Raw genomic sequence first — 12296 nt, 5'->3', positions numbered from 1 at the left:
CCCGCGGCCGCGTTTCCCCGACGGGCTCCGAGCGGAGCCCGGCACGGCACGGCACGGCACGGCTCCAGAGCGGCCCCGGCCCGCGGGGCTCGGGGTCGGCACGGGGAGAGCCGGGGGCTGCGGGCGGGGGTCGCAGCGTCCGCAAGCCCCGGGGTGGGACGCGGGGCTGCGTCCCCGCACTCACACCACGCACTTGCCTCGTTTGATGACAGATTGTCTTTATTCAAAACGTCTTTGTTCAACAAATGAAAAGGTTTAACGAGGTAAAATCCTGCCGGATACATCTTAGTTTCTGTTTCTTCTTGCCCAAGACATTGTGAAAACATATTTAAATTGCCATCGGTTTTTATTCGGTTTTTCGTTATTATTAGTAGTAGTAGTATTAATTTTTTTTACAATTCTACTGCCTGACTTCATACCTGACGCTCTGTCTAAAGTAAACTTAGATCTAGTCTCACTGGATCACACAAATTTAAGGACTATCTGTTTTAAATTAAGCAAACACTATCATATGTTTTAAATATAAATGTTTCTCCCGTCTTTTTTTTCTTTTTTTTTTCTTTTTTAACTTTGAAGAACCTTTTTTCTGACATGAAAAGCAATTTTACCTAGTAGTACGTGGTGGCAAAATATATATATATTTATATATATATAACACAGCTGATCTCGTCTTTCAATGTGCAAAAGGAAAACAACGAGGGAAAAAAAAAGAATAAAATCAGAGTAAGACCGGGACTTCCCAAAGTCAAGTCCAAGTGACAAGAGACCCTGGAGAACTCATAGACATTAAGAGAATAAATAAAAATCGAAACCGCCTCTCTCTTTTTTTTTTTTTTTTTTTTTTTTTTGTCTTTTTCCCTTTTCCTCCCCGCTTTGTCCCGAAAGGCCAGTTCAAGGTTCGCTTTTCTTTTCTGTTTTTAAACACATTTACAACTCTTACAAGTGCCGGGCTCCTATCTGCCCCGGCGATTGCAGATCCCAACCGAGCCAGGGGCCAGCTCTCGGGGCGAGCTTTAGGCGAGAGCATCTCCGAGGCAGCGTCCGCGTCTGTCCCGGCCCGGCGGCGGGCGGCAGAGTCCTGGTTCGGGTGGCCTTTTGCTCCTGCAGGTTTTATGTACATGCACACACGGAGGAATCCCAGTTCCAGCTGCCAGCCGGGGTGGGGGACACACGCACACACACACGCCTGTGGGGGTGTGGGTGGGTGGGTGTTACATGGCAGTCGCGTGTGCTGAAGAATAGGGGTCTATCCCAGTCTTGGTCATGCCTGGGAATAATATGTAGGCAACTGGAGGTTGCAAACTGGAAGCCGACCAAGCGGTACAGTTACATGGCACGACATAGCCCGGGTTAGTTGGCGAGGGGTGAGTGTGGGTGTGTTGGCTGGGGCAGCTCAAGCTGCCGAACGCCCCGTTCTGGTATCCCAAGGTGGAGGCGTAGGGCAGGGTGCTGGTGGCTAAGGTGTGAGGAACCTCAGTCATCTTCTGAATGGCGCTGGAGCTGAACTGGCTGGGGTCAAGTAAGGAGTAAGGTGCTGAGGTGGGAGGCAGGAAAGCCCTGGCCTTCTCCGGGGAGCTCAGCAGCGAGTCAGTGGCCCCCACGGGAAGCCCGGCGGCCTTTAAGGGATCGGTTTCCCCGAGGTAAGGCAAAGGGAAGACATACCTGTCCTTTTTCAGCAGGTTCTTGGGCTTGCGCCGCGGCCGGTACTTGTAGTCGGGATGCTCCTTCATGTGCTGCGCCCGCAGCCGCTTGGCCTCGTCGATGTACGGGCGCTTCTCCGCCTCGGAGAGCAACTTCCACTCCGCGCCCAGCCGCTTGCTAATCTCCGAGTTGTGCATTTTGGGGTTCTCCTGGGCCATCTTGCGCCGTTGGCCACGGGACCACACCATGAAGGCGTTCATGGGGCGCTTGATGTGGTCGCTGGGCTTGGACATGCTTCGGCCGGGCGGGCGGGCGGGCGGCTCTGCGGGGCGCGGCGCGGCGGCTCGGGGCGCCGGACGGCGGCGGCAGGACGACGAGGAGGAGGAGGAAAGGCAGGAGAAGGCCGGAGGAGCCGGAGGAGCGGCAGGAGCGGGCTCAGCTGATCATCACAGATCCTCCGCCAAGGCCGTCCCCGGCGGGAGCCGTGCCGGGGCGGGGCGCGGAGCAGCGCGGAGCGGCGCGGAGCGGAGGCCCGCGGGGCCCGGCGGGCACTAGGCGGGCGGGGAGCCGCCGGGCGCAGCACCGGGCCGGCGGTGGGACGCGGGGCGGTGCGGGGCAGTTCAAAGGCGCGGGGCTGCGGCGGGCAGGCTGACATAGCGGCAGGGCGGTCACAGCGCGGCCGGGCGCCCAATCAGCGCGGAGGGGGCCCGCTTAAAAAGAGAGGGAGAGAGGAAGGGCGAGAGGAAGAGGAGGGGAGGGGACAGCGGAGGGAGGAGGAAGGAAGGAAGGAGGGGGACAGGAGGACCCCCCCACTTCCCTCCCCCCCCCCCGCCTTCCAACGCGCGGATTAAAAGGAAGGCTTTTGTCAGCCGCTGCGCTAATAGCAGCTGTGGAGGAAGGGGGAAGGCGAAGGGGGTCGTCCCCATCTTCTTCATCCTCCCCCATCCCGGGGGTGTGCGGAGCGGGGCCGCTCCCAGCGCCCTCCAGGCTCCGCCGCCGCCGTCGGGGCTGCGAGCGCTGCGCTCCGCCGTGCGCCCACCGCTGTCCCGCTTCCCCCCGCTGCCCCCGCCTTCCCCGCGCTCCCGACCGCTCTCCCGCTTCCCCAACCCCCGCCTTCCCCGCTCCGCAGCCCCGCTTAACCCCGGGAGCCGGCCCGCGTCCCGGCTTGCTTTGAATAATTGCCTGCCTCCCGCGAAACGCCCGTGGGGAAAATATTTATTAAATGGAAACAATTGTCCCGGCTCCCGAGGGGGACCGCGTTTGTTCCGGGCTTATTGGTTTTTAGCACCTGCTTTGGTTAACAAACCTGCTCCGAAAAGGCTCCCCCGGGCCGCCCCCTGCCCCCGCCCGCCCGCGTCCGACAGCGACCGGGGAAGGAAACGAGATGACGGGGGGTGCTCCCGGGACGGGCGGGGGGCGGCCGGCCCGGCTCCTCCGGGGTCCCCCCGCGCCTCTCCGCCCGAAACTTCGCCTCCTGCCCGGGGGGAGCCGCCGCCGCGGGCCGCTCCGTGCCGGGCCGCCGCTCCTGCGGGGCTCTCGGCTCCCCCCCCCCAACCCCCCAAATAATATTATTAATAGAATAAACAGCCTTCGCCCTTATTTCCTCCTTCTTCGCAATAAATGACTTTCATTTCCCGGCAGAGCCCTGTGCGTGCGGAGCCGGGGAGGACGAGGAAGATGAAGAGGAGGAGGAAGAAGAAGAAGAAAGGGGCGAAAGATTTGGAGTCCGCTCACCCGGACGGGGCCGGCAGCGCCCGAGGCTTTGGCTCTGCCGCCGCCGGCTCTGTCCCAGCGGCTTTTTTTCGTTGCGCCCAGAAATGCGCCGCGAATTTCGCAGCCCGCGCCAGGACCCCCTTGCCCAGAGCGGGGGCGGCGGGCGGGACCTCCCCGGGCGGGACCCTCCCGCTCCGGCACCGCATCTTCCTCAGGGAAATCTGCCCCCCTCCCACGCGGGATCCCCCGAGCTTCTCCCCACCCCCAGCAACCGCTGATGCTCATATGGGACCCGCAAACAAAAAAAAGTGGGTGCAGGCGGCCCCTTCCCCCAGCTGCCCCGCCAGGGTCGCCTGCGATGTGGCCCCTTCTCGGGGACCTCCGTGCCACGCGTGGGCCCGGCGGCCCGGCTGGACGCTCGCCACGGGCCGGGGCTGGGGTACCCGAGCGCTGCTCGCCCCGACAGGCACCCGCGGGTTTGGCCGTGGCCGTGGTACGGTGCAGGCGCGGAAACTTCTTTTTTACCCCACTTTTTGCGTGGAAACAGCGCTATCGGCAGCCCGCGGAGCTGCCGCGCTCAATATCTGCGGGGAAAATTCTCCTGGAGCCGCTGCCCCTCTCCCCTCTCCTCAGCACCGTGTGCTTTCCCCTCCGACGGTTAAAACACAAAATTCCCGTCGCTTTTATTGTTTCTTTTCAAATTCTTCGAAGGAGGGGGAGAAATTGTATCGCTCGTCACCCCCCGCCAAGATTAAACGAGAGGAGCCGGGCGTCGTTCTCAAAAATCCGGGTAGCAAATCGTTCGGGAGGTAGCGATGGCTCGCAGGCTCTGCCTGCTCCCGAAAAGTCTTTCCAATCAGCTAATGTTGCTTCGCAATATTAATGATAAAAAATCGGCAGCCCGGCTTTCATTGGCTGCTTCCTCGCCGTGCTGCAGCACACACGCTCCATCAGCTCGGGGCAATTCGGGCTCCGGTTTGTTCATTTACATCCCATAAATGCCCCCGCTAGAAGGAAAAAAAAAAAAAATAGGAAAAGAAAGATTTCCTTCGAGATTCCAACGCTTCCATCCTTAAATACTTAAGTACTTCCATTTTCCCCCTAAATCCTTTGTCCTGGAAGGGCATCTGTTGCAGTAGCACGTCCCCCGGGGTTGGATTTTATAAACTTTGTACCCTTTTTTGGGGTTGGGGGTTTTTTCTCGGGGAGAGCAGCAATTTCCAGGGCGGTGACTGAAATCCGTTCCTCCTCACCAGCTTGTTTAGACACCAAAACTAATGGTGCGATTATTATTCCTGAATGATATCATGGTAATGCAGAGAGATAAGAACGGCCTGATAGGAAAACATTAAAAATATATTCTTGGAGATAGTTCATTTGGAGTAACTTTAAATTAGATGAGATCATGTAGCCCGAGATCCAGTATCAGCATAAATAGAGCCGTATTTCTGCCTTCAGCCTCCTCCTCCTCCTCGCAGGAATCACGGTTGGGCTTGCAGCTGCCAAAAGTGAGAGGTGAAGAGCACCTAGAATTTGAAAATACCCCCGATCCAAACTTTATTTAGGAAATAATGGATCTTCAAATAACTTTTTTTTTTTTTTTAATGCTTCAGGCGCTTGGGAAAGGGAGGGGATTTTTAATTGATTTTTAATTGAAGGAAGCCCGTTTTGGAAAGACTTCCAGGTTTCTGGGGCTTTCAGAAGCACTGAGGACACAGGTCCCGCTTGCTGTTCTGCGGGACCTGGTGAGATTCCCACCGCCAGGAATGCTTTTTCCAAATACCCAGAATTAGCTCCGTGCACAGAATCCCAGCAGGCATCGCCAGGGATGGTTATATTCCTGCTTTTCCCTCATATCTGGTTATTTTACATGCAAGTGCACACATACATTTCGTTATGCGTGTGCCACATATTAAAAAAAGACCCTTTTAATCACATGCCATCAAATAATATTTTCTGGGAGAGATATATGGAAAATATATGCACAGAGCAGCTCATCCGGGCAGTAGCACTGATGTGTTCACAGATACTGTGCAGAACAGACCAGATACTTACAGGTTATTCTTTTTGCGTTTTTACTGTGTTTCTTGCTCAATTTCATCCCCCCAACCCTGGAAAAGAAGCATTTTTTTGACTCCAGCTATAAACAGTTACAGGGATCCAGCCTCCTGCACGGAGAGATTTAATGGAGCAGGTCGCTGCCCTGCACATCCCTGACAGAAGAGGGGAGCAGTGATCGATGTGGCAGATTGGATCATCCCGCGAGCTGCTTGCTCTCGCTGGCCAACAGGAGATGCTCCCTGGGAAGGCACCACGTTCCGTGGGAGAGAGCTGGAGAATAACTTGCTTCAAAACTAAAGATTCCCCGCGCATTAGGACCTGGTTTATGACCTGAGGCAGAAGTTTACAGCCCTTTCCAGACCTAATTTTTGTCCTGTTCGTTTTATCCGTGTGTGACCCTACCTGATCCCACCCCACCCCTGTGCTCGGTGCATTTAGATCTCATTCCTCACAGGTGATCTGTCCACTGCTGCTCTTTTGCAGCACCATTTATTTTTGTGGCTTGCTGTTGATGAGGAAAGTGATGGATATTTGGGGGGATTTCCCTCCTGGATCAGGCTTCCTGCAGGTGACAACCCTGTGGTGTGGCCGATCACCCTGGGGAGCCACCAGTGCTGGGAAACCTGTGCCCTGCTGGCTCTGTGGGTAGGTCCAGCACTCTTCACCGGGGTGAAGGTCCTGATCAGTGAGCCAGTGCAATGCCTGACAGGAAAAATATGCCTTGAATTACATCAGCCTTCCCAGAGCATCAAATTCAGCACAGTTATGGAATCACAGAATCATAGAAGGGTTTGGGCTGGAAGGGACCTTTGAAGGTCGAGTCCAAGCACTTTGCGATGAGCAGGAACACCTTCCACTAGAGCATGTTGCTCTGAGTCCCACCCAACTCGAATGTTTCCAAGAATGGGGTGTCCACCACCTTTCTGGGCAACCTGTGCCAGGGCCATCCTCACTGTGAAACTCTTCTTCCCTCTGTCTCTCCCACACCCCCAGTTCTCTGTGTGTCGCTGTGTGGAAGTGCTGCAGTGAGCAATGAGAGTGCAGCCAGGCCAGCAGCCTCTTGGGGTGACATTGCTGTCACTGTGGAGGACACCACGCTGTGGCAGAGAGCACCAAAACTTCTCCCAGGAATCAGGCAGCAGCTTGGACTCCATGGACTCCCCAAAGAGTCTCTGGGAACCACCGTGCTGGAGGCTCCTGAGGCAGTGCCACCTCCGTGCCACCTCCTGAGGCCTTCCCTTAGCAACTTCAGCAGTTAAACAATGAGTGGCTGAAGAGTCGTTCATCCTTCCCAGAGTGAGAAATGCCTGGTGGGAACCCACTGGCATTCCCCTCCCATGCTGCAGAACCCCATGGGTGCATCAGCCCACCTGCCCAGGCAAGGGTCCCTGGAGCCCCCCCTGGATTTTGCTTTCCCTGCAGCAGCAGCAGCAGGAGGCAGAGCTGACGAGTCTCTCCAGTAAATGAGTGCATTCACCACGGCCATGGATGTAAACCCGGGGGCTTGACACGGCATTGACTTCCCAGATATTGTATGGCCAGGGAGCCTCAGTCATTGTCAGCGGCATGAAGGGAAGGATAAACGACCTGAGCTCACGAGTGCAGAGCAGGCTTGTAAGGAGAGGCAGTATCTTTTATTAGACCAACTGATACAGTCAGGGAAAAAAAAACCCGACAGGTTTTCAGGCACACGAGCTCTGAAATAGAAGCAACAACTTTCAAGAAAAGTGCCAAGGCTGAACTGTTTATCTCTGGCACTGCCCCGCCTCCGCTCCTGGGGAGGCTGACGGCTTCATCGCCGTGATCCAGCCGTCCTCCCTGGGCTGGGATGGAGCTCTGGAATGGGATTGCTCCCTCTGATCCAGCCGTCCTCCCTGGGCTGGGATGGAGCTCTGGAATGGGATTGCTCCCTCTGATCCTGGCCTGGAGCTCTGGATTGGGATTGCTCTCTCTGATCCTGGGCTGGGATGGAGCTCTGGAATGGGATTGCTCTCTCTGATCCTGGGCTGGGATGGAGCTCTGGAATGGGATTGCTCTCTCTGATCCAGCCATTCTCCCTGGCTGGGATGGAGCTCTGGAATGGGATTGCTCCCTCTGATCCAGCCATTCTCCCTGGCTGGGATGGAGCTCTGGATTGGGATTGCTCTCTCTGATCCAGCCATCCTCCCTGGCTGGGATGGAGCTCTGGAATGGGATTGCTCCCTCTGATCCTGGGCTGGGATGGAGCTCTGGATTGGGATTGCTCCCTCTGATCCAGCCATCCTCCCTGCGCTGGGATGGAGCTCTGGATTGGGATTGCTCCCTCTGATCCTGGGCTGGGATGGAGCTCTGGATTGGGATTGCTCCCTCTGATCCAGCTGTCCTCCCTGCGCTGGGATGGAGCTCTGGAATGGGATTGCTCCCTCTGATCCAGCCATCCTCCCTGGCTGGGATGGAGCTCTGGAATGGGATTGCTCTCTCTGATCCAGCCATCCTCCCTGGCTGGGATGGAGCTCTGGAATGGGATTGCTCCCTCTGATCCTGGGCTGGGATGGAGCTCTGGAATGGGATTGCTCCCTCTGATCCAGCTGTCCTCCCTGCGCTGGGATGGAGCTCTGGAATGGGATTGCTCCCTCTGATCCTGGGCTGGGATGGAGCTCTGGAATGGGATTGCTCCCTCTGATCCAACCATCCTCCCTGGGCAGGGATTGAGCTCTGGAATGGGATTGCTCCCAGCCACACATCAGGTGTGGAGAAACACAAGTCCAAAGCTGGAAGAAAAGCTCAGGGTAAGAAGGGAAGTGCCCTGCTGGGTTTGGTGTGTCAGGTGAGCTCTGGAGTAGCTTTTCTCTGGGTGGCTGACATGAAAGAAGCCCGTGGAAAGCACGTGGTGCTCAGGCAGACATGACCAGCTCTGTGTTCTGCAGACAGAGGATACACCTAAAATATTGTCTTGTTCAATAACATGAGCAGTGGAGATCTGGCCACGATGCCAATGGGCAGAAGAAAATACTCCTTCTAGTGATATGTGTGACTCTCAACATCAGTTCAAAGGCTCAGGTTCCTGCAAATCCGTGTCTTGTCCCCCAGTAGCACATTTTGCATTTGGATATCTGAATGAGACCAATGATGTTTAAAAGCAGCCACCACCGATGTCTCTGAGTGTCGTGGTGCTGGAGCTTCAGAACCATCTGCTGTTTTAGTGAAGGGTGTCTAAATTCACATCCACTCCATTTATTTTGGATCTGTCAGCATCATGCCCAAGGTGGAGGAGGGTTTTTCTGTCCAAAGTGCCCTGTTTGGTCAGTGTGGCCCCTCTCGTGGAACACCTGCCCGCTCAAACACAGCCAGGCCCTCAGCACAGTCAAGCTCCCCACCTGAATGAACCAAACCATACAAGAACCGTAAAGTGTCTTCCCTGCTCTTCTCACAGACCCTGATGTGGCAGAAACACAAAGCCTGTGAGAAGGTAGCACGTGAGACCTGTCAAAGATCTGATGAACAGCCAATTTATCCTATCGAAAGGTCTCCAGACCTCTCCTCACTACTCCCACCACTGTTCTCAGGGTGAAGTTCCAGGGGTGGATTGGGGTGTTTTAAGCACTGAAGGCCATTTCTTCCCCATGACACATTCCTAGGATAATGGGAATCCTGGGAGCTCCCAGGACCACCAATGGCTGACTGCTATAATCCTGGGGAAGTTGTTTGTCGTGTGGTCCAAAGTGATCTGGAAAAGCTCCAGAGCACCTAGGATTTAAGCATGGCCCTGGATTTCTGGAGAAGAACCACAGCTGTAAGAGATGCTCCGTGTTTTCCTCTGCTCCATGGCAGTAAGAGACAACCAGAAGTGACAGATGCTCTCCTGCCTCAAGCCTGGTACCCTCTGAAGCCTGTGCAAAGCACACCGAAGGATCCGACGCTGTGGGCAGAACCGAGCCCGTGTGCAAACACAGCTTTGGGTTGAACCCAGGTCTGAGCAGCCACTCGGTGCTGCTGTTCAGGGAAAACTCAGCCCTGCCACTGACCTCACCGAGCGAGCCAGCTCTAGGAAAACCACAGGGCACACAGTATCCACCCAAAGAGTCTGAAAAGGCAACAGCTTCCACGCAAACACTGTTTACAGGAGCCCAGATGCCTCTGAGATGTCTTTTGTTTCTTGCCAGATGTTTGTGGTGGCATCTTGGAGCAAAGCTCCTCCCTGTCCGGGAACTGCCCTCAGAGGTGCAGCAGAACAGAGCTCCTCGAGCAGGGAAGGTGTCCCCGTGCTGCACGTACACTTTGTGTAGAGGCTGGGTTTGCTCTGAGGTGTCAGCTGGGAGCCAAACACCCTGGCAGAGATCGTGGTCTTGTGGGGAGCCAGCAGTGGGTCCCCGGCACTAAGGGGAAGAGCCCCTGGTGTCCTCTGCAGGCCTGCAGAAGCCATTCCTCAGAGGGAGTAGCAGGACTGCGGTCTCCAGCCATGCAGTGGTCCCCAGCACCCTCCTTGGGCATGGGAGTGACCTCCTGCCCAGCAACGCTGGGAAACAAGTCTGGAGAGCCAGGAGAGAGGGAAACATCGTGCCAGACTCAGAGGGATGGAGGCAGCAAACATTAGGATGGAGAAGTCCCAAATCCTTGGAGCCATTTGGAGATCCCCTTTGGCGGGGGTTGTAGCCTGGCTGAGATCCACCAGTGCTGCTGCAGGACTGGCATGAGGGCTGGGAGCAGAGCTGGAGCTTCCAAAGGCATTCCTGGTTTGTGCTGGACATGCCCTCTCCTGCCCTCCCCAGCCTGGTCCTGCTCCTTCAACCACCACATCCCTGACTCAGGGCCCTTCTTGCCTGGCAAACAGATCCCTCCCTCCACAGGAAACTTTGGGGGAAGTCTCAGGAACCAACTTTGGGGGATGGTACAGATTGCATGATCATGGCTTGAGGAAATTATTATATTTTTAATTGAATTTTGTGTGCTATGCACAGATACTACAGTAGTGGGCCCTTTATCAATTGTTAACACGAATACTAATGAATACTAATGCTAATCATTTGTTTCTGGAAACAAATACAAAGATATTTGATGAGGGGGGAAAGAAAAAAAAAAAAACCTCTCTGAATTTTAACACCAGAAATAATGAAACGCATTTCAGGCCGGTGGTGGCAGAAGACAAAACCCCACAGTTACAGTTTGGTGACACTAAACGTGAGCTGCTCGCATTAACGCCTCTGGCACAGCACGGCCTCCAGAAATGACTCAAGGAACAACTTCAACAACCTCGGCCCAAAACTGCCGCGGGAGCTCCCCAGGAGCCACGTGAGGGCAAAGGCTGCGGGGCACAGCCGGGATTCCTCGGGGACAGGGATTGGGATGGCTCGGTGCCCACGAAGCGATGCGGCCGCTCCGTTCTTTATCCCTTGCGCTGATTTACAAGGCACCCATCTCCCTCAAGCAGCTGCTTGTGCTTTACGAGGTTTGCAGATGAAAGCCAACGCTATTTCCACCCACCCAGCCCAAACGGGGAGGCGCGCTCAGTAACCCTTTCCTAACCCTGGAGCCAGGGATTCTGTGGGGAACAGTTTAGCCGGCAGGAGATTCCAGGAAGGGCAATTAATGAAAGGCTTGGATGGAAATTGCCTTGTATCTCGTTCCAAACATGGCCATAGAGCTTTGCACTGGGGCAGGGGAGGCAAACGTTAAAGGCAGGGCCTGCTCTGGATCACACCCAGTCTGCAGCACCTGCAAATTTCTCCCCCAGGATAAATAACTGAGATATCTCCGTCATTCCGGGCTGTTCAAATTATTCATAGCAAATAAATTACCAGGTGTATTTAGTCTGTTGTCGTCGTCCCCCCCCCCCCTTTTCCTACCCGCTCATGAATCACTTGGAAATAGATTCTGATTTCTGCAAGTGTGTCTATTAGTCATGATAAGGAGCCGTGGCACAGCTCAGGCAAAGGCGGGTGGCCGAAGGCTCGTTACTGGCCAGGTATCTACATCTCGGTGGTGATTCAGGTCCTTGGCTGCTGCTTCTGAGACCGATTGGTGTTTTTTCCCCTTCCTTTTTAACGAGCCATGGGAGAAAGAGGAAGGACCGCAGAGATGCTCGGCACAAACCTGCTCCAGCAGGCAGGAATCCCCTGCTCCTCCTACAAATGGGGCTGCTCCAACACAGACCATGACCCCTGTGGGGATGGTGGTCCTCGCCGAGGCCGCTCTGACCCTCAGGCATGTTGGTATCCACCAGTGCATCCCATATCCGAGCTTTCACGGCAGCCAGCCAGTGCTGCCCGTGCACCTCCAAGACTCGTCACACCTGGAAATTGTCCTCCACTGCCCGCCAGAACATTCCTGGGAAGATGCACGAAGACCGTTTTGTTCCCTCCTGTCACAGGCCCAGACTCTGCCCATGGGAAGCCGTGGATCGGCCCCATCTCCTCTGCTCGAGCCCTTTGCCTCCACAGGCAATTCCCGCCCCAGCAGACAGAACGAGGTTGCCCTGGTGCAATTCCAGCGTTCCGCTGGCTACGGAGAGAGGGAAAACTTGCTACCGCCCAAATACAATCCGCGCACGCCCAGCTTGGGCAGCCTGGAGAGGTGAGGAGATGCAGGTGGGAGGAGAGGAGGAGGAGGAGGAGGAGGAGCTGTGGCCGCCCTTCCTCTGCGGCACGTGGCGCTCAGGTTCCAGGGAAAGGGAGACGTGTCTGATTACTGGGCAAACAATAGTGAGCAGTGCTATTTAAACACATCCAATTACCGCTGTTATTCAGTGGGCAGAGGCCGATGCGAGAATGCAAACACAGGGAGAGCACAGAGGTCTCTGCTGGGGAAAGCTGTAGGAGCCTTGTAACTCTCCCCTCTGAAAAGGGATTTAATCAGCAGCTGCTCACTGGCAGGGCAAGGAGGAAGAATGAGCGCTTTGTGCACAG

The 12296-nt window shown here is 55.5% G+C and overlaps 1 protein-coding gene across 1 annotated transcript; it reads right to left on the bottom strand.

The window, feature by feature from the left end:
* Nucleotides 1-201: 201 nt before the first annotated feature.
* On the bottom strand, nucleotides 202-1944 carry SOX14 (SRY-box transcription factor 14). Its single transcript, XM_019292870.2, has 2 exons — nucleotides 1663-1944; nucleotides 202-1509 (listed from the first exon to the last, which is right to left on the bottom strand). The coding sequence occupies exons 1-2, from the start codon at nucleotides 1932-1934 to the stop codon at nucleotides 1212-1214; spliced, it is 570 nt and encodes a 189-aa protein (XP_019148415.2). The 5' UTR covers nucleotides 1935-1944; the 3' UTR covers nucleotides 202-1211.
* Nucleotides 1945-12296: the final 10352 nt, after the last annotated feature.

The sequence above is a fragment of the Corvus cornix genome, chromosome 9 (assembly GCF_000738735.6).
Source record: "Corvus cornix cornix isolate S_Up_H32 chromosome 9, ASM73873v5, whole genome shotgun sequence".
NCBI classification, from domain to species: domain Eukaryota; kingdom Metazoa; phylum Chordata; class Aves; order Passeriformes; family Corvidae; genus Corvus; species Corvus cornix.
This window is presented reverse-complemented; position numbering and strand designations above follow the sequence as displayed.